General features: G+C 35.4%; 1 protein-coding gene across 2 annotated transcripts in view; it reads right to left on the bottom strand.

The window, feature by feature from the left end:
* The window catches only part of Kifap3 (kinesin associated protein 3), a 118,353-nt gene that overhangs the window by 72,852 nt on the left and 18,060 nt on the right, over window positions 1-27,441 (bottom strand). For both annotated transcript variants that reach the window (XM_048356474.1, XM_048356475.1), the window contains exons 6-10: window positions 24,840-24,939; window positions 22,954-23,078; window positions 21,448-21,546; window positions 19,892-20,070; window positions 16,337-16,499 (exon numbers count right to left, since the gene is read on the bottom strand). In XM_048356474.1, the coding sequence (XP_048212431.1) occupies window positions 16,337-16,499; window positions 19,892-20,070; window positions 21,448-21,546; window positions 22,954-23,078; window positions 24,840-24,939 (666 nt within the window). The remainder of the gene's footprint in view (window positions 1-16,336; window positions 16,500-19,891; window positions 20,071-21,447; window positions 21,547-22,953; window positions 23,079-24,839; window positions 24,940-27,441) is intronic.

Below are 27,441 nucleotides of genomic sequence, written 5' to 3'. Positions count from 1 at the left end.
ATGTCTAGAAATAACCTGATCTCATCTACTTCTGAGCTCAAAATCCAGCTAAGCATAGAAAGTAAAGGCTTTCTGGCAGGCAACATTTAGTATCGTTACTTAAAAAGCTAATTTGTGGATCACATAGCAATAAACAGTCATTAGAGAGATTAAACAGGTAGTAGTAGTAAAGTGAAAAGTTTATCCTTTATTACAAGCTAACAAAAAGTTTTCTTCATTAAATGGAAGAAAAGGATATCTAAGTTCTTGAAAAAAACAAACTTCAAGGAAAAAAAAATCAGACCCTAAATAAATTTCTACAAGGAACAGAGATTTGGAGGATATGATTTTCTCATAAGAATTCATGAGTAGAAACCATAAACATGAGCTAACCAATGATGATTCTTCTATATCCTATAAATGGCCAATATTTCAAAAGAGCTCCTTTAAGATTTATAGACATCAATTATTCCCTAATGGTATCCCAAGTATAATCAGGCTAACAATTGCTATACTGTCATGGTACAAAAGGCTCTGTGGATTTTGAGCAGAGCAGTGAAAAGATTGAATATTTTCCAACAAGGTTTTTAATGATTGGAGGTGGATTAGTCAAATCTGTTCAAGTAATAAGGGCAGGATGGAAAAAAAAGGCCTAGTCATTATAATTCCTTTGGTATTTATGGTAATAAACATGAATCATGATGAACTCACTGGCTATTAAGTACAGAGGTCATAAGTACTTCCATAGGATTTCCACAGGAATTCACTGTTAATTAGCTGGATCATTATTTGAAAGTGTTACTGAATTATCTTAGCATTTGTGCAGCCATTCTCTCCAAATTGGTCATTCCCAGCTGAAGGCAGTTAATACCTTAACAAACTGGCCATTAACTCCAGTAACTGATTTCATGGGAATTATTGCACTTATAAAGTACATTCAAGAGTTTATAAGAAACATTGCCCTTCCCCCTTTTTAAAGAAATTTACAGCTGTAATTCAGCTGGAGCAGCTGAAAGAGGAAAAAAATCAGTTCTCTGGGCTGCTCCAACAACTGATTTTCTGCCAATTAAAAGGGCAAAACAAATGCTGATGGGGTTTTGAATTTTAAAATGTCTTCAGTTTTTTTCATCTCTGAAGTGATTATTCTAAACATTCAGCTTCTAATTTTGGAAGGTAGTTGGGATTTTTCCATTCACAGTTCAATCATGCAGAAATATGAATTTTGAATATAAGAACTCAAAGCCAAATTTTCGGTCTGTAGCAGACCCAGCCAAACACTTTGTGAAAACAGAGTGAGAACACAAGTTATGGGCCACATTAGCTAGATTCTCATTCCCTTCTACACCCCATGTCTTCATTCAAAGAAAGTAGTCCCTTTGAAGTCAGAAAGGCTTCATGCAAAGGTAAGAGAAGTGGAAACAAGCACACCTGTAGTGGAAGAGAGTAGCATTAAGGTGATATATTATTCTGGAAAACCTGTGTGAATACAAGATGTTTCAAAAAAATCACAAGCCTTTAACTTTAATCTGGCGTTGAAGCCCCTGAAGCCCAATCAATAATAAAGTATAATGAAAATGCCACAGGCTGAAACCACCACTTAGAAAGATGATTGCAACAATTATTGAACATAGATATCTACTGAAGGTATGTACTCATTACCTGACTTACGTAACTGTAAGCCGTTCATCACTTTAACAATAAAAATTGTTAAATAAAATTTACGTTCCTTAGAGCACTTTTATTAATTTATTTTCCTGTGCATTAGGTATAGAAGTGAAGGCCTCAACATGCTAGGTAAGAATTCTATCACTGAACCACATCCCAGTTCTAGGACATCTTTAATACACATTTCCATTTAATTTTATGCTTAGTTTCTTAGCTCATATACTGAAAATATATAATAAGTAAAATTAGCTTTCGTTTAAATAGGAATTTGGACAGGCCAATTTTTAAGACTGAAACTATACTGGATGATATTATATTTATAAAAGGTAAACGTCACCAAGTTTTAGCCAAGAGTTAAGCGGAGAAAAAAATTACAGAATATATAGGTCACAATGACCAGTGTGAAGAAAGTACAGCAACATGTTTGGGGTATGTGATATTTTTTTCATCAGTTATTTAACACTATGAATTTCCCATTAAGCTAAACAACTTTCTGTAGAATTAGCTGTTAATTAAATGAGTGCTCTACTGCCCAAAATTGTTGATGGGAATTTTATCCTTTTTTTTTTTTTTTTTTTTTTTTTAGTGTGCTCAACTCATTTTACAAGTTATTTTTTAGCATGTCTTCACTTACTTACCTTGTCTATAGAATTTTTGCTAATATCCAGAGAATATTGCAACAAGTAATTTGTAATAAGCCCTACAAAATATGCAGACTTGTGATACAAATGATAAGGACCAAAATAAAGCCATTAACAATGACTGCCTTCCAACTTATTGGTCCATAATCACTGACTTAATGTGCTTTGGCCAAGTTTACTATCTAGAAATGGAGACACCCCAGGCAATAGTCACACAAACAGTATTGGAACCATCTGGCGATAGAAGAATCTTTAAGAAAAAAGGCTTTTTGATTTAATTGGGAAAACAGGAGGAAGCATAAATTTTACTGCCATTAATAACTTCAAGCAATCTTGATATGACTCTACCTCACCCTGATGGCGAGACATGTGCTTTTTGTTAAAGTGTTTGCCACATGTGACCCCTATTGTTTGCTCACTTGATCAGGTAGGAAAATGTAGGTTTATTTATAGGATAAATGAGGCCTATTAAAAGTGAGAAACAGTGCAGTAGTCTGTGAGGAGCCAAGTTATGAAACAGATGTGTGAAATTCCATAACAGTTTTGTAATAAACAGGCCAAACAAGTTAATTTTTAAAATGTACTTTATGTTTCTTAAGAAAACCATGAATAAAAAGAAATGTACTTTCAAAAAAATGAGAAGGCCTCCTATTCAGAAGACATTATTCTAAAGAGTGTTGAACAAGCTTTAATAGTCTGAAAAGGCTATTTACAAAATAAAGACATTTTATTTCATTTGATGTTGACAAATTAAAAATTCGTTTATATTAATATGCAATGAAAAAAGTGAGCTTAACATGATGAGAAAATTTCAAAGGTGTTCAGAGTTCAACTTTTGTCAATTTTTGTTAAGGATACATGACAGAATTGTCAAAGGAAATCACCCTTAATTTCAATATGATCAAAGTTTGGAGTCCTACAATATCTATTCTGGTGATCTCCTATAATAAGGGAAATGAGACTTGTCTAAACTGGAAAAAGTCAAACATTTGTCACTTAGCACTTGACTCTTGACCTGGACTGACTCCCAACAAGTAGATAAAATCTTTCCAGCCTGCTACAATGCCTTTAAACCCAGATTACCAACATGTAATCTAGACAGAATAAATCAGGTGCCATTCTTACTCTCAAGACCAATTCTGAGTCTACTCATGGAATACAGAAACTTCAATTTGGGACACCTTACAAACTTTAATTTGTTGTCCAATGAAGACAATATGGTCTAATATTACTCTTACTATAAAGCTGGGTCCTTTTGAAATTATTCACCTGAAACTGTAAAACAGGCCTGACATGTGCCATTCAATTGAAATTCTTAACTTTTCTGACACAACCGGTACAGTTTCTGTACAAACAAATCATTAAAATAAACACATACTTACAATTCTTAAACTCAGAAAATGAATATTCACACAGAGATAGGAATCTGAGTCAAAATTTAAGTTATGGCTGAAACCTCAATAATAGTAAGGTTCAGTACAATACCAATATAATCAAATAATGTAGATCTGGTGATTAGAGGGAACAATTACTGAGCTAGTTAACTCTTCTGGTTAACTTGAAAATAGGGTTCACAATGTATATGTGAGAATACTACAAGTACTCAATGAATATATATTATAAATCTTGATTCATAGATGTTACAACTATTAAAACTATTAACATTTAATAATGTCTATAGAAGATGCAAATACTTCCTCAACTTTTTTTCTCCGATACTGGGGTTTGAAATCAGGGCCCTGTGTTTGCTAGGCAGGCACCCTCTTGAGTCACCCTCAAATCTCTTTGTGATATTTTAGAGTCAGTGTTTTTCCTGGAGCAAGACTGGGACCTCAGTCCTCTTATATTTGCCTCCCACATAACTAGGATTAGAGCACACAGTTTATTGTTTGTAATGGGGCTTTTGCTAACTTTACTTCAAGGGCTGCACTCCTGTCAATCTCCCAGGTAGCTGGGATTATGGGAGTGCAGCACCACATGTCAGACCTTAATTCCTCAATTGTTAAATAGATTCTCATTTCTGCTTATAAATGAACTAAGGTAACATATCAAGGTAGGGCAATCTGTATCCTATTATATTTGTACATTATGGAGACTTCAGAACACTTTTTAGAAACAGTTTGCTAATCTAGGATTAAATCTCTCACTTTAATCTAGGTGAACAGTGCTTCTCTACTTCTGGTGAAGGGCCAGGTTTTATCTCTTCTTGTTCAATATGTTAAGTACCAATTATTTTAGTAAAGCATACTAAAAATGAAGTTAAGTAATAGCTATATAACATACAAATCCATAATAGTTATTGTTGCATTTAGGGAACATAATCTTATTTGTAGATTTTCAATTTCTTTTCTTTTTTTTTTTTTTTTTTTTTGCCAGTCCTGGGCCTTGGACTCAGGGCCTGAACACTGTCCCTGGCTTCCTTTTGCTCAAGGCTAGTACTCTGCCACTTGAGCCAGAGTGCCACTTCTGGCCGTTTTCTGTATATGTGGTGCTGGGGAATCGAACCCAGGGCCTCATGTATACGAGGCAAGCTCTCTTGCCACTAGGCCATATCTCCAGCCCTATTTTCAATTTCTTGATTTACTCATTCTAAGATTATTTACTTTGAATATGAATGAAGTAGATTCTTATCCTGAATTACACAATTCACCACAAAAATATTTATAAGTGAAATTAAAATGCTATTGCATTATTTAACACAAACCCTCTATAAGTAGGATAAAAATATACAATCGTGATAAGAACTGTTTTCTGCATTCTGGATGTCTCATTCAGTAACTATTCACTTTATTAAGTCTTTTCCTCCCTTTTCTTTCTCTTTCTCTTGATTAATATTGGTGAGCCCTTTCTAGATATGAAATCATTACATGCTAATTCTCTTATCTGAGTCTCAATAAATCTGTGCATAGGCATTATTTTATTTGCTTATATTCTGTAATAAGATGAAAAACTCAGTGAACATCCATTGACTTAGATAATACCACATTCAGTTAAAAAAATGTAAAGCAAAGTGACAAGCTCAGTTCTTTTGATGTTTATTCCTTCCTCCATCTAACCTTCCATAAAATATTGAGATCCTATAACATACCTGGAATTGTCCTAGGCACTGAGAATAGAAACATGAAAAACATAGAGTCAACTTTTATTTGTATGAAGCCTATAATTTTGGGGGCCTGGTGGTTAGAGGTGTTAGTATATGGACAGTACAAAGAAAATTATATGAAATATGTTATTTAATAAGTACCATAGAGAGAAATGAAATCAGAAAATGGTAAAGTGAGCATCGAGAGCTAATGTTTACATTTTTAATAGTCTAAGAGACTTCAAAGACTGAAAGAGAGGACAGAACAGGCCACACAAAAACTAGAGATGAGTCAGACCCTGATGGCTCATGCCTGTAATCCTAGCTACTCAGGTGGCTAAGATCTGAGGATTGTGGCTTGAAGCCAGCCCGGACAGAAAAGTTCATGAGATTCTTATCACCAATTAACCACCAAAAAGCCAGAGTAGAGATATGGTTCAAGTGGTAGAACATCAGCCCTGAGCAAAAAGGCTAAGGGACAGTGCCTAGGGCCCTAAATTCAAGCCCATTACTGGCACAAAAAAATGAAACAATAAACCTATAAGCATTCTAAGTGGTAGAAATAAGAAGGGTTACCTGTTGAGTTCAAGAAATAGCAATGAAGCCTTCAGCAAGACTAAGAGAGACAGAGTACCAGAAGATGTAGTTACAGTGGTAAGGAGACAGGATATCATTATGAGAAGTCATCAGAGGATGAATGGAGAATTTAACTTAAATTTCAGTAGGATACCTGTGTGCCATTTTAAGAAGAATCTGAGGCAAGGGTATAAACACAAAGATCAGTTCAAATCAATGCTACAGTATTAAATCAGGAGGTGGCAGGGACCAGGTAGTAGCAGTTATATTGTGAAGACAAGAGTTGAATAATTACCTGGCAAACTAGATGAAAGTTGGGAAGAAAGGCAGCTGTCAAGAATAATGCCTGCCTCTCCTTGTCCCCTTGCCCTGAGTTTTGGACTAGATAACTAGAAAGATGATGTTACCATTTACTGGGATAAGAAAAATTGAAAATACTGGGATTAGCTGAAGATAGGGTAGAGAGCAAGGGCTTGAAATTTAAATTTACTAAATCTGAGATGCTAATAAAAGCTTCCAAATAGTAATGTTTGGAGTAAAAAATTCAGAGCGGAGGCTGGAATTGTTTCTGTTTGGGAGCTATCAGTATAGGCAGAGTATTTAAATGGAATATTACCAAAACAAAAAATACAAATAGAGGGAAAAGTCCAAGGACTAAAACAAGAAGTGCATCCTATGCTTGTAGATTAGAGAGATGAGATGGAAGCAGATGAGGAAAGTGAAAAGGTTAGCAGGCAATCCATAAAAGTACTGTGTTCAGGAAAACAAATGTAAAAAGTTAAGGGAGGAAGATAATCTAGGAAATGCTGCTGATAGGTTGAACAATGTGAGTACTGGGAACTGAACATTGGCTTTGACAAAGTGGAGGTTACAAATATGAAAGTACAATGGGGGTAGGGAAAGAAAAAGAGAGAAGCAAAGTGGGAGAGGAAAGGGAGAAAAGCAGACATGGGGGAAGGAGAAAGGTAAGAATGCACTGAAGGGAAGAGAAAGGCCACTGACAGGGAATGAAGACAATTCTTATGAAATGGGGAGAAATGATATGATAGATGGAAGGTAAAAAAGTTAAGAGTTAAGAACAATTTTTCTTAAGATGGAAGACACAATAGCATATTTGTATGACAATGAGAAAGAAACTGAGGGAAAGCTTGAGCATAGAAAGGAGGATTGCCTGAGCCAAAATCCTAAGCAGGAAAGAATGGAGAAACTACTACTGCCCTATGAAAAGAGTATTGGCCAGAGAAGTGGAGTTTAAAACAGAAAAGTATTTTAAAATTACATAGTTAAACTAATATATTTAATATATAATATGTAAACAATTTAAAATATAATACAGGAAAATATATAATAGTTATAAAATGCTATGCCTTTATGGGCCTCTTTATGGGTTCTTTGTTATTTATTTAACTTTATCGTCAAGGTGATGTACAGAGGGGTTACAGTTACATATGTAAACATGGGTTCTTGGACCATGCTTTGAATGCTAGTGCATTAGAGCATTGCTTTAACACTTTTAATTCCTATTCAGTGCAAAACATATATGATATATCACCCTCTCAGTTCAAATACACCCAGAAGACATGCTTGATTTAGACAAAATCTATTTTCTTAATTTTATAGAAACTCAAACTCTCTTCCTTTTATGTTTAGTTACTTGGTTTATCTTGTACTGGAGGCAGATAAATGATTGTAGTTAGATCTTAGTGAGTACATCTTTCCCAGTTTCAATGATGTTTTGTGGAAGTTGAAAAACGTGTGACATCCTGTGAGAGGATGGAGAAGGAGACCCTAAGTGTCAGCTTCCTACAGTAATGTCTAGATAATTAATTTTAATGCTGCCCACCAGTCATACTGCTAGGTAAGAATTTTATTCTACTTTCTCATCAATAATCACACACCTCTGTCCAATCCTCATTTGTAGCTCATTACCTTGTTTTCCATTTCACTGAGAAAGTAAACACAGAAGAAAATGGTCAGCAGTTCTCAGTGCTACACTGCCTTCTATACCTGTACCTACAACTGTACTTTGCCTTCTTTCCCACAGTATTATGGACATACATGCCCTTAGGACTTGTAGATAGTCTAAAAAATTATTCCTTATGACTGAGGCCGCAGGCATGACTCAGTTGGTAGAGTGCCAGAAAATGAGTGAGAGTCAGGGACTGTTAGAGACGTGGTCTCAGACAAAAAAACAAAAACAACAACAACAACATATATATATATATATATATATCTGACCTAAAAAAAAAGCTTTTGTTCATGAGGAATTAGATTTATGGCTACTTATGATACTTATAATTAAAACAGAAAATATTTTAAAATATTAATCATTTTAAATAACAAACCTATCATGTTAACAAATATTTTTATGAAAAGAAACTATTTCAAAGAAACAGTAAGAAAAGCAGCACTGTTTTACATTTTGTGGTTATAATATTCAATGTACACATATGAAATTGGAACCAGGTAACTTAAGGGGATGGGTAGGGTTGGGAAAGATGGGGAGGAATGATCAATATGCATTGTACATATATATTGATATGTTGAATTGAAACCCCTTTGTACAAATACTTAAAGAGAATTTAAAAAGGAAAAGCTATTAGAAGTTGATATGAAGACTTAGAACACTAATTTAAAACATATACCAGTGTCATTCACAATACAAAAATAGTGTACAGGAATATACTAGTAAAATGTGTCAAGTGTTGTATGCACTTTGGAAAACATGACTTCTGTCATAAGAAATGTTTAAGCTTTGGCTGGATACTGGTATCTCACAACTGTAATCCTAGCCTATTCAGAAGCTCAGATCTGAGGATCTTCACTTGAAAACATCCCAAGCAGGAAAGTCTGTGAGACTCTGATCTCCAATTAACCACCAAAAAGGTAGAAGTGGAGCTGTGGCTAAGTGGTAGAGCATCAGCCTAGAATGAAAAGGCTAAAGGAAAGTACCTAGGTCTTATGTTCAAGTCCCAGTACCAGAACAACAACAGCAGCAGCAATAAGAGTAGCAACACGTTTTAACTTTGCACAAAAACCAATGTTATGATGAAGTAAGTCCCTTAAAAGAACACATTTCAATTGGGTATTTAGTCTTGCCTCTGTGCTAACACCATCCACCCTCAAGCATACCAAGCAATGTTCAGTTCATAAAATGTAAGAAAAAACAATGATGAAATTTAACAAAATATTGCCGTGGTACATCAGTGTAAAAAAAACCCTAAAATTAAAATTTTTCAAGTTATTTTTAAAACAGTATTAATATTTTCTCCAAGGTATAGACAAGGCATTTCCTTTCCATCTCCTAACCTACGATATTCAGACCAAAGGAAGTACTTGAGACACATCAAGGTCAAATGGTCTAAGGATTCTTGAAAAGAGAATTTTTTGTTTTGATAATCTGATTCTGAGATGAGACCAAAACAATCTTCGCTCAAAAGAACCCCAGAAAGATGATGCCTAATAACTAGGTAAGTAAAGCCAAGCTTTCTAATTCAATTTGCATATAAAACATTTGCTGAAAGTTCTGCTAAAACATAACTTATAAACAGAAACACAAAGTTTCTGTAAGGAACTGTGTGTCAAAATACAGTGCTGACAGAACTTGAAAGATTTATAGAAAGCTTAAGAGTCCTTAGAAAATTTCAGGAGAAAAACATAAAAATGAAGGAAGCAAATAAATTGATAATACTTATAAAAAAGGAAGACAAAAGCGCATTTAGATGTAAGGTTTTCCCATGGACAATTATGTGTGAAACCATTTGAGAAATACTGCCTTCTCTAGGCTCAGGAAATTATTGAAATAAACTAATTTTGGTAAAGTGAAGACAGAAAAGTTTAAATAATGGTTTCTAACATACATTACCAATTTCATTACATGGCTTTGGTGACAATAAATTCATATTCCCAAAATTAAACACTTTGTATGATAAATTTAAACAATTTTTGGTTCTCTCAGTCACTCATGGCAAAAAGGGCTGAGTTCTAATTCAAGCTGTCCTTTTCTTTTAACAGTTATTCAAATTAAAATCTTTCTTTTTAGTTTATTCTTCATGTAAACTTTGAAAATGCTATTTAGCAATAAACATCAGTCTCACAACAGCAGGGGATGCAATTTACTAATTATATGTTTCACTGAACAGAAGAGGACTAAATGCTCACACTGGTGGGATTTACTGCATTTCAAAAGGCTCACAATTCACTGTATTCTGGCTAAAATAATCTAATATTAACTACAATTTTTCCAATAATGGGATCCTCCAATCATATTAAAAAGAAAACCTACTTAAAATAGCATCTCCAACTAAACCAGCATTAAAAAAAAAATCAGTTCTGCAAAATTCTACAAGTACAGCTCTACAAAAGGGCTACAAATCACAAAGCTTTCCCATTTTTCTTTAAATGTCAGTAACATCATTATAGGTACATATAAAAAAACACACAAAAATCATTTTAATTCAATGTTCTTGGCTGAACAGTAAGTGCATCAAAGTACATAAAATTAAGAAATACATAATTACTAGCATGGAAATAGAATAGAAATAAAACTATGTACTGCATATAGAAAAGGTAAATACTACTTGTGAACTTTTCTTCGTATATTAAACAAAATACATATTATATAGACATATGCATATAGGTCTGTACAGATGCGTAAACTTCACATATGCTTATGTTAAATTGCAATATGAAATATACTTTACTATAAACTGAGATAAAAATGTCTAAAAGTCACTGCTGTAGATGGATATCTTCTATCTTTTAGAATCCATATATTCTTATATATGTACATATATATGTATTTCTTATATATTTCGTTCACATAAGCATAGCAGCCAAACATTCAGCATGTTAAATATATCACTGAAATACTCAATGGAGAAGTTTATTGTATTAGAAGTTGACAGTTTCATTTTCTACACATGTAATGTGTATTAATAAATGTATTGCCAGAAAAAGCATTTCTATGTTAAATGCAATTTCTTTCAACCAAACAGAGTGAAAATCAAGTAAAACAGTTCCTTTATAGTTCAGAAGAAATGGCACAAATTCCATGCAGAAAGTTTACAACTATTTCTAGGAAAAGAACCCTTGTTATTCATTTAAAAAGCATAATTCAAATAAGTTCAGTTGTCAATTTGCAAGACCAAGATGTTTAGAAATATATAACTAGAGGAGGAGAAAATTGCTTCTATACAAATGATACTTATATAAAAGAAAGGAGAACTGATAGCAAAGGAGTTCAGAAGGGTAAGAGAAAATAAAAATGCATAAGATTTTGGAGTCATGTAGCAATGTAAAATTCTAGAATACAGTAATAACACTTGCTTACAGCTTTGTATAATATCCTCACAACTGCAAATGTGAATAAATGATCACAAAAATGAGAGACATACACATAGCACTTCAACTTGGTTACAAAGCCCTATTATTATGCTATAAAAATTTAAGTTACTTTCAGGTTACTAAAAGAGGGCTAGGGACATAGTTCAAATGACTGTTTGTCTAGCAATGGAGAAGCCCTGGGTTCATTCAATTCCCAATACTGGAAAAAAAATCTAGTTATTAGTTAAAAATAAATATAGAAATACAATAGAAAATAAAGATATATTTTAAAGACTCTGCTACAGACTGGTATGTTTCCCCCAAATTCAGAAACACAATCCACAATGTCATGGCATTTGGTGGTGAGATTTTGAGGAGGTGAATATATCATGAGGACACAGACCTATATATGAGATTAGTGTCCTTATCAAAGACAAACCAAAATGGTGGTAGAATAAGACCACCCCCCCCCCCCCGCCAATGACAGTCTCTCCACAGAAGCATTAATATCAACAGCTATTCATACATGAAACTACCCACAAAAGTGTTAAGGACCAGGTATGGATCATGGACCTGGTTTTAGCATACAATAAAGAATATTGCAGGGGCTGGGAATATGGCCTAGTGGTAGAGTGCTTGCCTCTCATACCTGAAGCCCTGGGTTCAATTCCTCAGCACCACATATACAGAAAAAGCCAGAATGGGCATTGTGGCTCAAGTGGTAGAGTGCTAGCCTTGAGCAAAAAGAAGCCAGAGATAGTGCTCAGGCGCTGAGTCCCAAGCCCCAGCACTGGCAAAAACAAAACAACCACCCCCTCCCCCCCCAAAAAAACAAGAATATTGCACTAGGAAGGCAGGAAGTAAAGTTGTCACAACCAACTCACCATGAAAAGAAGGCTTCCCACCTTGGGGAGCAAAGAGGAGATTAAATTCAGGTCTTAAACTTGAAACTCTGTACCATGTATATCACAGTGAACCCCAATACTGTGGCAAGCCCTATTGTCCTTCTCCAGGCAAATACCCCTGGATGGAATCTCTAGATTACATGAGTCCAGTGGCCAGGGACTGCTTCATAACCCTTCCTCAATTTTGTGCAGTATGGTACAGAGGAAGGATCTATCTTCTAGGGGGCAGGGTAGGTAAATAATCAAAGGACATTGCCTTGAATCTCAATGCCAAGCTGGTGGAGTACAACACCAGTCGACCCAAATTGCCCATGTCCATATACCTGTATCCATGGACAGAGTATCTGAATATGCCCTAGTACCAAGTGGAGGCCCAAGACTCCAGGGGGATGGAACTCTACTCTTGCCCTCATCACCTGTGGCTGCCTACAGAATTCTCAGGCCCTAAGTATGCCAGAACAGTGAGCAAACTATAGTGGTCTGGACTTTGGTCCTGCCCCAGAGCCTCACTGTTCTCACCAGATTATGGGCTTCAAGTACAACCCAGCATTGCAGAGCAAGTGGTCCGAAGACTGCCAACCTCATCACTCCCCCAACCCCAGGCAAAACAGCAGAAAATCATTGTGTATTTGGAGGAAGGAGGAAGAAATGGGAACAAGTTATTGCTTTGGAATTTAAGACTGAAATTTTCATGGTGAGTCCAAGTGACAGAATATCAAAGAGCCTGGACACAGGCTAGTAAACATACATAAATCATCTGGGGCCTGCCTAGTGTTCAAATTAACTATTCTAATTAGGCACTCATACAGTCCATGCTCATACTTAGGATAAATTTGGGCTTGGGCTTCCCCTAGAGCAGACACAGTGACAATACACCAAGGGTGGATTGACCACAGAACTGGACTTATGGTGCCATCTAGTGGTAAAGCAGCAGCAGTGGACACAGGCTTGGAGAAAGTAAGTACAGTGAGTGATTAGACTTCCTGGGAATACATGATTAGACTACCAAGAATGAGACATCTAATCTCAGAATGTGCAGACATCCATTATATACAACCATGCATCAAGAAATTTCAAAGAATCATGATCTCACCAAAGGGTAAAAAAATAATGTTACCAATGGACAGATAAATGAACTCTGAGAATTAAAAACAAAACAAAACCTCCCACAAAATCTGGTTTTGGAAATCTCAAGGAAATTCAAGAAAACATAGAAGGAGGATCCACTTTATCAGACAAATATAATAGAGAGGTTGAAGACATTTAAAGAAACCAAACAGAAATCCTTGATCTGAAAAGTACACTAACGAGATGAAAACTTTGATAGAAAGCCTCAATAGCAAAATAGATCAAAAGGAAGACTCAACCCATAGCTGGACACAGTAGTATGTGCATGTCATTCTACACTACATGGGATGAAGAGGATCTCAGGTCTAGGCCAGCCCAGGTAAAAATCTTGTGAGATTCCATCTCAGCAGTGGGAAACTGGAAATGGTAGCATATGTTACAATCCCAGCAACAGTGGGAAGCCCAAATGGAGGATCATAGTCAAGGCATGTACACCACAGGAAGTGAGAGTTATCTTAAAATAAGTAATGAGAAATAGAGCTGATGGCATGGCTTGGAAGCCACCTGCTTAGAAAACACAAAGCTGTGAGTTTAAACCTTAGTACTACCAAAAATAAACTGGTCCACTTAGCAAAAGAGAGGACTTATAACCAACTTCTTTTTTTAAAAAAATAATTATTCATGTCATACTTTTTATTTTTTTCAACTTTCCAAGAAAATTTCTGTGGCTAATTTTTGTGTGTAGAATGTTATTTGACCATTTATCTCTTCTATTTACTATACAAACTTAAATCAAGAACTGAGACAGAACTACCCATGAATATCTCAGAATAATTTTACTTTCAATCAGCCTTTACACATCAGCCAAAAACATACAAGATTATCTTCCTCCAGCTGTGTGATGCAAAGCTCAGAAAGAACCAGCTTTTGCTTGGTGTGGTGGCTCATCTCTGTAATTCCAGGTACTTAACAGAAACTAGGAAGATCTCTGTTCAAGGTTAGCATGGGCAAAAAACTCAGAGACCCCATTCCCAAAAATAAATTGGGATTCATGCTTGTAATACCAGCTATGCTGAAGGTGGGTAAAAAACATATCAGATCCTATGTGAAAATAAACAAAATGGTCTGAGGGTGTGTGTGGCTCAAGAGAGCACTTGGCTAACAATAACAGGGTCTTCATAAGTTCAAATCCCATTACCATAAAAAAGATAATACCCAGTACTCCTACTACATACAGTAGGGGTTGGTGTCCTTGGTTCAAAGACAATGATAGAGTAACAGTGTCAGAGAATTGTTTAAAGCTGGACACAGGTGGCTCATGCCTGTAATCCTAGTAATTCAGCAAGCTGGAATCTGAGGATAGAGATTCAAAGCCACCTTGTGCAGGAATAGCCATGAAACTCTTTAATAAACTACACAGGAAAAGCCTGAAGCTGTGCTGTGGCTCAAAGTGGTAGAGGGCTAGCCTTGATCAAAAGAAGTTCAGGGACAGCACCCTGGCCTTGAGTTCAAGTTCCAGAAACAGACCAAAAAAAATGATTTAAATGGAAATAAATGGTTTCGGGTAACTCCTTCCTTAGTATCTTCATTGTATCTTTATTGTATAATGAAAACAAGATCATCACTTTCCAGTAATAGCTAAGCTTACTACATTTTAATGGTTTCTCTGTATTTTAACTTTTGTTATTAGATAAACTTTTAGCTTTTAATCCTTAACTGTCCTGAGCACTGGACTCATATTTCTATATGTGCACTGAACATCTTTGCCTAAGATGTCCTTAACGTGTGTCTGAATTCTTCACTGAGTCTTTCAAATTGTCTCTATCACACACTTCTCTATATCTGGTTCTGGCAGTAGGGTTCTGACAGTCATTGCTTTTATGACATTTTATGCTATTTTTCTCAGTCATTTCCCACATCTAAGTAGTAACTATGTCATATTCATTCTACCTGTGATGTGTCTCCAGTCCTGTCCTTGTCTTCATACCTGACATACTAGCTCTGCTCCTGTAGAGGCTCCCTTTGCTTGTCCTGCCTATTGCAGAAGGCTACTACTGGTCTCAGCATTCAATTTTAATTCTAGTCTATTATCCAATTGGAACAGAATTAATTTCTCTAGATAGAATTCTGATTATAAATCACCCAGCTCAAAAGACTATAATGATTCCCACCATGAGCTATATATATATCAAGTGTAACTTTTTTTTTTTTTTTTGGCCAGTTGTGAGCCTTGGATTCAGGGCCTGAACACTGTCCCTGGCTTCTTTTTGCCCAGGGGTAGCACTTTACCACTTGAGTCACAGCGCCACTTCTGGCCATTTTCTATATATGTGGTGCTGGGGAATCGAACCCAGAGCTTCATGTATACGAGGCAAGCACTCTTGCCACTAGGCCATATTCCCAGCCCCTCAAGTGTAACTTCTTAGTACACCTTTAACATTCTGAATTTCACATAAGAGCATAAACCACTTTTTACGCTTAAATGTCTTTTTTTCTTACTCTTTAGCTTTCATGTTAATTATTTTATCTGAAATATATTTTGTAGCTTCTATTTTTATTCTTTTATATTATTCTACTAAAAAACTAAGTTTCTAATTTTCATTTCAAATGGAATCATGAAATATCAATAATATAGTAATATTCTCTCAAATGCTAATATACATCTCACTGATTCAAAAGTTTGTTTTTTTGTGAGGTTTTTTTCAGTACTGGGCTCTGAACTTAGGGCACAGTGCTTTCCAGGCAGGCACTTTACCACTCAGCCATACCTCCAATGCTTCTTGCTTTCTGCCCAGGCATGTGAATAACCCAGGATGACAAGTGCACACTACCACATCCAGCTTCTTCAGTTGAGATGAAGTTTCCATACTTTTCTGATTGAGCTAGCCCAGAAGTCAAAGGGTTAACAGTTTCTATTCCATTTCATTCTATAACACCATCCTAGCCCAGGATGTTTTCCATTTATTCTGCTTATTTTTTACTATTGGTCCCAATGAAAGAATGTACACAGAATAGTTTTTGAACACAGATTTCAATTTTCCAATGATGTCAGAAATTCTCAAGAAATTTCAGTCATTAATTTTTCAAAAGCATACCTAGGAGGGCAGTGAGTTTTGGAAGAAGGCCAACTTGTACCATCTTATTCCTCAGTCCTGTGTCGAAGGACAGGTTGAGTAAAAGCCGGAGGGTGATATTCAGAAGATCTTCATGCTCACAAGGTATCATTTTTACCAGTTTTTCAACAATATCCATTTCTACCTATGTAAAATGATAAGATGCACTGAGGTTCTATTGCAAAATAAGATACAAAAGATTACAAATAATTACTTTCCTTTATATTTACTTAATACGTGCCTATTCTACAAATAATTATAAATTAATTTTATGTTTTGTTTCAATCTGTAAACTTTTCTGAGACCAACTTTTTGAGAAAATCTCCATTATCCCTTCTTTCCCTCATCTGGCTTCATCAACTGATAGACAAATGAGATCTGACCCTTGAAAACACGGTTAACAATTAGCACCACACACTATCTGCCAGACCTTGAGCAAGATCAAACACAAGTTCACCCTGGCCTTTAAGGGTCCCTTATCCTAGTAAGAATGAAAGTAGGACAATTAATGAATATACTATGTGATAAAATAGACTTATCTGATAAAAATTGAATGCACAAAAGTAATCTGGAAGCAATATGGAAGGCATTAACCTATGTAGAAGATCTCAAATTAGGAATACAGTCTTTTTAAAAAATCAGTAAGGATTTGTTCTTTTATTACAAAAGGGAATGAAGCCAGGCACTGGTGGCTTGCACCTGTAATCCCAGCTACTCAGGAGGCTGAGATTGAGGTTTCTGGTTAGAAGCCAGCCTGAGCAGGAAAGTATGAGACTCTTATCTCCAGTTAATCACCGAAAAAGCCTGGCATGGTGCTATGGCTAGTGGTAGAGTGCTGACCTTGAGCAAAAGGAGCTCAGGAACAGTGGGAAGGAAGGAAGGAAGGAAGGAAGGAAGGAAGGAAGGAAGGAAGGAAGGAAGGAAGGAAGGAAGGAAGGAAAGGAAGGAAGGAAGGAAAAGGAGAAGAAAGGAAAGAAAGGGGGAAGGAAGGAAAAGGAGGGAAGGAAGGAAAGAAAGGGGGAAGGAAGGAAAAGGAGGGAAGGAAGGAAAGAAAGGGGGAAGGAAGGAAGAAAAAGAAGGGGGAAGGGAGGAAGGAAGGGAGGGAGGGAGAGAGGAAGGAAGGGAAGGAGTGAGGGAGAGAAAGAAAAAGAGAGAAAAAAGAGAAAGGAGAGAAAGAAAAAGAGACAGAGAAAGAAAAGAAAGAAAGGGAATGACAATCTAGGTTGTAGAAAAGCCAAGGAACAGGTGTTTATGAACATAGGAGGTAGTTGAAAAATCAGGAATGCTTTGTTGTGGTCAGGGAATAAAACCTGAAGATTGGCAGAGACAGTCTTAGATTACAAAGGAAGGCTTTTTAAATCCTCTGCTAAAAAGTTAAGGTCTTATTCTATAGGAGAGTGACCTTAATGATAAGGGCACTTATCAAGTGCTGATATGGTTAGAGTAGTTTCGAAGCTTGGAACATTTCTGAAATCCAAGTTCCCAGATAACACAGGAGTGGAAAACTTTAGCCCCTTTTCTTCAGTTAATGAAGAATATCAATAACTTGGATATGTAAACAAGTTCAGGACAATTGGGATGAAGAATTACCTTAAATACTGTCATGCTTAATTTGAGAAGATAGTCAATGGACAGTTGTAAGTCTTAGAAAACATATGAGAGAAGTTGGGCTTCTTAAGACTTTAGAGCCTAATTACATATAATTTTATTCTTTGATGACAGCAAAGAAATTTATTAATCATTTCACTTTTTCTTTTACTGGAAATCTAAAACCTTTATTTATACTGCTTTTTTCATATGCTACTTGCAACTTAGAACATGCTTTTTTGTTGTTGTTCTTGGTAGTGGGGCTTGAACTCAGGGCCTGGGCATTGTCCCTGAGCTCTTCTGCTCAAGGCTAGCACTCTACCACTTAGACCCACAGTGCCACCTCCAGAACATATATTTTTACAAAGAAAAACTGACATACCAACAATGATTTTTTTTTTAACTTCAGAATTCTGTATACACTGCAGGAAATATAGTCTTGCCACAATAATTTTTGAAAAATAGTAGCTCTGGAGGCTTCACACTACCTTATTATAAAGCTCCAGTAATTAGGAGAAAGAGATATTGGTGAGAAGAAAGAAATAGGAACAGAAAGAAATAAAAGGAACAGAAGACAGCATCTAAAACCAGAACTAGTGTATGGTTAATTGCTTTTCAATGCAAGTACAACTTCGATAAGATTAAAAGGCAATTCAATATTGAAAGAAAAGTCTTAAGTTTTTAACAAAGGGATGCGAGAATTGAACTATTTTTAATATATATTTAAAAGTGACATTTATATTTAAAAGTGACAATAATGTTGACAAGAAATGTACTCACTACCTTACTATGTAAATGTAACCTCGCTGTACATCACTTTGACAATAAAAATAAAACAAGGGGGGAATTGAGGAGGAGGGAGGGTGGGAGAAAAATGAAGGAGGAGGTAACAAGTTTATAACAAGAAATGCACTCACTACTTTATGTAACTGTAACCCCTCTGTACATAACCTTGACAATAAAAACTTAAAAAAAAACCTTAACATACATCTTGCAGCACATTCCAACTTAACTCAAAATAAATAGATCCAATTTAACAAAAACCTCTCCCCATAAAGCTACTTAAATAGAATGCAAGAAAAAAATCCTTATGAATGTAAGTCAAACAAGGATTTCTTAAATACAATAGTAAAATATAATCAATTAAAATCATTTTATGCTGGACATTATCAAAATTAAAATCTATACTCTTTATAGAGGGAATAAAAAGGCAAGCCATTAAAAAGAAAATTCTTGCAAACATGACTGATAAAAGGGATAGCTATGCATCAAAAATACAGAAAAACTCTCAAAAGTTATTAATAAAAAAAATCAGCAATCCAAGTAACCATACCATATAGCCTCTCTGTTGTTCCTCCAATAATTACATTCTGATTCCCTTTTTGTCATATTAATCTTTTATTCTGTTAGCATATTTAATATATATAATAAATATAATATATAACTTAAACCACTAATTGACAGCATATTTCAGGTATATAAATTTATTTTTAAATATATGTCTAAAGAGCAAAGCAGTGGTAGTTCACATCAATAGCACAAATAGCACTAAATAGATAACATAACTTCATAAATAGATCAGCCATCTGTCTATATTGTGTGTGTGTGCGTGTGTGTGTGTGTGTGTGTGTGTTGATATCAGGGCTTGATCTCAGAGCTTAATGCTCTTACTCAGCTTTGTCTTGAGTTATGCTCCATTCTAGCATTTTGCTGTCAGGACTGGTTTTAAATCTAGATTTTCTAGGTCTTAACCTCTTAAGTAGCCAGAAGGACAAACATGAGTCACCATTTCTTGGCTTCCTCATCATTTTAAAAATGAAGTTCCTATAGGCTACAGCTGTTGGGACAAATCTTCAGATGTAGGAGATGTATAAAATGTTTACCTTTTATTAGAATATCTTAACACAGATATGGCTATAATAGTCTGTATAAAGAAGCTTTGTAAGTTACCATATCATTTTTATTCTCCATAAAAATGCTGAGTTTCTTTAAGAATGACACAACGAGAATAAGCAGCTCAAAATTGTCCCGATCAAGAGCCTTCACCAACATGTGAACTATATTCTTGTTCCTCATCTTCAGTTCTGTACGAGTATCCTCAGCAAGATTTAGAAGCAAATAAAGAGCAACTACAAAAGTAAAATAGATGAGTTAAATGACTGACATATTCAATCAACAATTTTAAAAATCATTATTCACCAGGAAACATAAAATTCAAACTAGGTTATATATTAATTTTGAAAGTTCTACTGTTAAAATATATATCAATGCATATGGAAATAAGAATATATAAATAATATTTATTATTTTAGTGCTAAGGACATTACAACCAAATAAGACATTGATTTCTACTCTCTTGCAGCTTAGAGATTTAACAGTAATCAAATGAAAAGTACAGGTAGATAAATCATAAAACAAACAGGGAAAAATAAATTTAGATGTTCAGAAAATAAGTTACCATACTTCATACCATACCACAGCTTCAATTAAAGGCTGCTCTGTTAAAAGCTATAATAAAAAATACAACATACCTAGGATGATACTTGAGATACTAAAATCTATTTTCATGTTTAATCTGACTTTGTTAGTCACTATAACACAAGGCCATACAAAATTCAGTAATACAATTGTTATGCTAGATATAGTTGAGATCAATGCTAGCTCTAAGGAAAAATTTTCAGTTCTTTGTAATATATATGCTTAGTTTCTTAAAGGAAAGTCATCTGAGTGTTACTGTCAGGTATTAAAAATTATGTGATGGGCATTTTACCTTGATTGACAGAGTATGTGTGTATACATGCATCCACATACACACACACACACACACACACACACACACACACAACTTTGAAAATCTGGCATCTTCTCCAACATACTGAGCTAAAATTATTAAACTCAAAATCTTAAAAAATTAAAATATAATTTTAAGTTTTAATATCTATAAGGGGATTAAAAAACTGGGGGCAAAACAAGTATTTGCATGAACAAAATATATCAAATGATGAATGCACTAAACTAAAAGCCCCTAGCTGAGCACAAGCCAGGATCTGAATGTCAATTTCTAAGATCTTCATCATCCTCACCATTACAAGATTTCATCTTCTCAATGACTGTGAAACCATATATTGGAATCTTATAGTGTTTGATAAACTTTAGGAATAGGGATTATGTTTAATTTAATCAAGTGTAATATCTTGAAAATTGAAATTGTTACATCCACTAGGAAAGCAATAAAATTGTGTTATAAATTAAACAAATTAGATATTGAGTGATAGATTGTCATTTGAAAGTTCACATTGGATTAAAGCAAAGTTAAGGCCTAAGTCAGGAAAACATGATGAAATTCAAAACATTATCAACCAAACTAAAGACAGAAGAAATTGAAATATATTAAAATTTACCCAACTTTCCATTATTTTCATATTAGCACACTCGTGTGACAAAAAAATGGAACCAAGCATTTATATAGCAAATACTTTCTGGATTTTCTGTTTAAAAATTCATACCTCGCAATAGCTGCTCCTGTTTTACCACAAGCCCCTGGTATTTTTTAAACGTTTTTTCATAATCCTTTCTCAAAGTCTGATTTTCAAGGTCTTCATCAAGTAAAAAAAAATACTTAAGTTAAGGATCACACATACAAACTAAAGCTAGGGAAATCTACTGAAAAAAGCTAGAAGAATAGCACACTAAGTTTTATATGCAACTTTTCTAGTTATATTTTCTAGCCAGTGATTTAAGCTAAAATTTTCTTTGCACAATAATTGAGCTAGAACAGGATATCTTAGCCATGAGCTCAAGGGTTTCCTCAGAGACTCTGAGTGAGGACATGTTTGGATCTAATACTTGGATTCTTAGAAATTCTATCCAAGGGGCTGGGGATATGGCCTAGTGCCAAGAGAGCTTGCCTCGTATACATGAGGCCCTGGATTAGATTCCCCAGCACCACATATACAAGTTTTTTGTTTTGTTTTTGCCAGTCCTGGGGCTTGGACTCAGGGCCTGAGCACTGTCCCTGGCTTCTTTTTGCTCAAGGCTAGCACTCTGCCACTTGAGCCACAGCGCCACTTCTGGCCATTTTCTGTATATGTGGTGCTGGGGAATCGAACCCAGGGCCTCATGTAAATGAGGCAGGCACTCTTGCCACTAGGCCATGTCCCCAGCCTCCCAGCACCACATATACAGAAAACGGCCAGGAGTGGCGCTGTGGCTCAAGTGGCAGAGTGCTAGCCTTGAGCAAAAAGGAAGCCAGGGACAGTGCTCAGGCCCTGAGTCCAAGGCCCAGGACTGGCCAAAAAAAAAAAAAAAAAAAAAAAAAGAAATTCTATCCAAATTGTATGTAAGCTAGCAAATCTGTAACTTTCAAAAGATTACCAAGTGGAAGAAACTTATTCAGGTACTAAGAACACTAATGTCCACTTAAAACAGATGCCCAGAACATTCAAAGGGTGCAGATTCAATCTAAGAGGTCTTAGTTTCCTCTTCAGATTAGAGATATTAAGAGAAAAATATTATAAAGAATAAGGTCTACCTTTGGCATAAAAGAAAGTTAAAAAATGTGTCATACTCTCACAATAGGAATAATGTTTTCATTTTTTAAAAGGCATCAATAAACACTGTCAACCATAGGTCTTACATTTAACCCTTGTACCACAAAAAAAAAAAACTCACTTTTTTTTGTACTTAAGTAGAAAAATGTATCTTGACAAATAGAAGTTTAAGCTAGGTTCATCACAAAATGTATATCCATTCCTATCAAAGCCATACTTTGGAAGTACCTAAGTAGCAGTAGCCACTTTGAGACACATGTAATTATTGAGTACTCCTACTGGGTTCTTCCTTCTGTCTCATTATTCACGGTTATGGATATTAAAAGTGTATGTTCCACTACATGCAATCTGATAGTTTTAATCTTCATTAACTTTAAACACATTCTTGTGTGGCTCCATACAATGTGACTAGTAATTGAAAACAACAACAAAAAAGGCAGAAACAGAATGCTAAAAGGATATCAGCTTTCTTCTTTTTAGAGAGTTCTTCTTGCCAGAGCTCATGTCTCTTTAACTCATGATCAATGATGTTCATACACAAAGCTCCAATTTTATAGTGAGTGATAAGTCCATGAAACTGAGAAAAGCTTTAAAGAAGAGAGTTTAATATATAATTAAAGGAGTATATTTTGTTGATATAGGAAATTTGGTTATAGCAAACACTGGCACACCTATGTATAAAATATATAATTTAACGTATCCATAGTATGATTATATGTGTATAATAGACATTTATACACCTATATGCATACATATCCATAATCATACATATGTATATTTTAACATACTACCCTTGTAATTAATTTTAAGAATTGAATACATTTTTATTATTAACCACCATAACTCCTGAGATAGTCTAAGATAAAGTTTCAGTTTACTGTATAAGAAGACTAATAATGTAACACTAGAAGCACATTTTATTTACCATATAAAATTAACAACAGAAAATAAACCTGTAACATATTAGCAATCAGGTTTTACATGTTTGACAAACAATTATTCCAAGATTTTATTCAATAAATATTTAATTGCTAATGTTGGCACCTTTTTATTTTATTTATTTATTTATTTATTTGCCAGTCCTGGGCGTTGGACTCAGGGCCTGAGCACTGTCCCTGGCTTCTTTTTGCTCAAGGCTAGCACTCTGCCACTTGAGTCACAGCGCCACTTCTGGCCATTTTCTGTATATGTGGTGCTGGGGAATCGAACCCAGGGCTTCATGTATACGAGGCAAGTGCTCTTGCCACTAGGCTATATCCCCAGCCCGGCACCTTTTTAGAATAGAGGCAATAAATAGTATCTAGAACTTGTCTGGACATTTTTTATATCATAATGTCTCAATAAAGTTTCTCGTTTAAGAATATATAAATGTATGGATAGAATATTATTTAGCCATAAAGAGAATGAAATCCTGCCATCTGGCCACATGGATGGAACTGGAGGACGTTATGCCAGATGGATTGGTTAGGCACAGAAGGGCAAATGCCACATGTTCTTGACTAGATCTGGTAGCGAGAAAAGTTGTTCTCATTTGAGTAGAGAGTAGAGTAGTTGTTGCTAGAGGTTTAGAAGGGCCAAGAGGAGGGGGAGGTGGGAAGTTGAATAAAGGTACCAAAATACACAGGAAAAGGTCTAATGCTTTATAACATTGTACAGCTGCTATAGTCTACATTTTATGTTTGTAATGAACTAGAAAAGGAGATTTCACACATATCTAGCACAAAGAAATGATAAATGTTGGAAGAAATAGAAATGCTAATTACCCTGATGTAATAAGTGCACACTGTCCACATGTGTATATATATACACATATTTGTTCTATAAATATGCATAAAATTCATACAGTGCTATTGAAATACAAATGTGATTAAATTATACACATAATATAGAGCACATATATACTTGTTTCTGGACAGGTATCTATATATACAACAACATTTACAAAACACTCTAAGAATTTTAAAATTTTAATCAATAATCTTAACATCTACATGAAGGACACTATTAATATCTGAATTTTACACATGAAGAAACTGAGTCATAGAGAAGTTAAGTAGAATAACCAAGGTCACATAGTTAATAAAGAAGAGGATTCAAATTGAGACAGTATCCTCCTGAAAGCTATCTTCAAACTCTGACTCACTGAACCAAGCCCTCGTGTGTGTGTGTACATGCATGCTCACACGTGCAAACAAGAGTGAATATAGACCAAAGAGTAAGAATAATTGAAAGAGGATAGAGAACCAGCAACAGGAATAATAGCTCAGAGGTGAGCACAGGCAAGACCGAGGTGTCAGTGATCTACAGACAGCAATACAGGCTACACATATTATAGGTTTTATACTTACCTGGAAAAGCAGAAAAAGATATAAATTATGTTTGTGGCTAACTCGACACTCTGTTTCCAGTCTTCTCTTAGGACTCTTGCTAGTGCGCCAAGGGCAGTTTCTGAAGAAAAAGGAGACATACAAAAATAATCATCTGTCTTTCTTCTCTGTAAATTGTGATTGGTTTTAAATGTCTACTAATCAATAAATAATAAAGAGGAGATAGAACTGGGACAAAAAAGTAGGATGTTTCCTTCCAACATAGGAAGCTATGTTTAAAATAGGATCAATATAGTTCATGGACAACATGGTCAGCATTTATTATAGCTAGTAAATGTTCAGTTTATTTAAGCTTTCTGGCTATTTACATTATGGAATAAGAATTAACTATATTAATAAACTACTTAGTAATGATTTTAGCAAATGAAAATAAAAGACCCTGCAATAGCATTTTATAATATTATATACATTCATAATGTAGAACACTGGAATAATCCATGTTTTGACTAAAGTTATTCTGAAGTCAAGGTAGTGAATTTTTAGAAATCAAAACTTCAAAAAAACTTACATATTAAAGTATCTAATTTATAAAAGGTTAAAAGCTAACCAAAAATTAATCTGTGAATTGAATTTCATATATTTCAAAATTTCATATATCCCACTGAACATAGTTTTATGAAAATAATTACAAATTTCTAAAGGAAAAAGGCAAATTTCTCTTACATATTCTAGAACTCTAATCAAGATATAAAACAACAATAACAGTATTATTAGTATGAATCCATCACACAGACTAATGGAATGGAAAGGGAAATCAATAAATCAGATTTATGAACAAACAGGAATCATACCTAGCGAAGGATATATCTTCAATTATCTATTCCATAAAAGAATGGTAGGTATATGGTACAAAAGGTATGTTGAATATTTGGTAAATGTTGGGGATTCATCTTGGCCTTAAGGGGGAAGGGCGAAGACAGCGCTCCGGAGACGCCACCCTTCCCCCAGCCCTGGGGCAGTGTGGAAGTGAGCCACACCTATCTCCTTCTGGGTCCGGAACCAGAACCAGAAGGGATAGCTTTGAGACCATCCCTCACCTTCGCCAGCGAGCATGTGTACTCCCTTTTTTGAGGGCTTTGCCCAGAGGGCGGTACTATGGGAAGTGGTTAGCCCATGAGGGAGGTCCTTGGGAGCTGCTCTTGGATGGACAAGCTCACCGGCCTATTGCCAGCTCCTGCTCAATCCTTGTCATCACTACTATATTACTGTGAGCCCCTCCCGATTAAATTGGATTGCTCTCTGAAGCGTCTCTGAGATCCATATGCGCCTGGCTTCCTTGGTGGGTAAGGAGGGAGGAAAAGGGGATCTCGTTCGGCCACGTGCACTTTAGGCTTGCCCGTGTCCCTTCGCTCCACCTTGGCCGCCCGCGGGTTGGGCACCCAGGGGAGAGGGTGAAAAGGGGAGCACTGATAAGGGAGTAAGCTTAGCATCCCCGCACCAGGGGAAGTGAATCTAGCCCGGCAGGTAAAGACTGCTCACTAGCTGAACACTTGGAATAAATAGATATTCAATGTGGAGAAAATTAAAATGATATGCCTAACCTCTGACTTTAAACAAAAATCACTTGTCAAACAAAGGATCTCCAAAAATATATTCTGCAGGAGAATGGGAAAACTGATAAACAATGAAGTTTTTCAAAATTGTAGGTATAACCTAAAGGCTTAAAGAAATTCTCAGTGTTCCATTAAGAAAACTCAGCCAATCCAGATATATAATCCTAGCTATTTAGGAAGCCAACAAGATGCCAGGCATGGTGCAGCATTCCTGTAATCCCAGCTATGAGGGAGGTATAATGCAGGAGGACCATGATCCAAGTACAGCCCAGGAAAAGAAGGGGAGACTCCACATGGAAAAACTATCTAAAGCCAAAAAGGCTGAAAGTGTGGCTCAAGAGGTAGAAAGCTTACCTAGCAAGCACAAGGCCCTGAGTTCAAACCCTAAAACTACCAGTAAAGATGCTGAAGACTGTGGTAATTCAATTTGTCCAAATTATCTCTCTTCTCCATGAGGTTCTGCAGGTAATGTTGAATACCAACAACATCACAACTCCAGTATCTTTGTAAGCCAGGAATAAGGCAAGAGCTGAGAAGCACAGAAGTCTGAAACTCCCCCAGACCAGAAGTGGTGCTGTGCCTCAAGTAGTAGAGCCTTGAGATGATGGGCTCAGGGACAACACCCAGGCCCAGAGTTCTAACCCCATGACCAACAAAACAAACATAAAAACCCTCAAAACCAAAAACAAACCCTGGTAAACTAGAAAATATCAACACAAAAAAATGAAGGAACAGAACAAAAAAGGTAAGAGCCACATAGAAAGTTAATATAAATGTCTGAAAATATAATAAATATAAGCACAAAAACAAATCTTATATGTATAACATATAAAATGATGCAAATACTACTTTAAGAGTGATTTCATTATTGTAAATAAATTAAATACTCCAATAGATAAAAATGGATTACAATAACCCACTATGATATCATGTTCCAGTCAAACCCTGTTTTCAATACAAACTCTACTTAGAGTCAAAGACACAAATGATAACAATAAAAGAATAGAAAA

The sequence above is a fragment of the Perognathus longimembris genome, chromosome 11 (assembly GCF_023159225.1).
Source record: "Perognathus longimembris pacificus isolate PPM17 chromosome 11, ASM2315922v1, whole genome shotgun sequence".
Taxonomy (NCBI): domain Eukaryota; kingdom Metazoa; phylum Chordata; class Mammalia; order Rodentia; family Heteromyidae; genus Perognathus; species Perognathus longimembris.
Note: the sequence above shows the minus strand (reverse complement) of the source record. Positions and strands in the feature narration are given on the sequence as shown.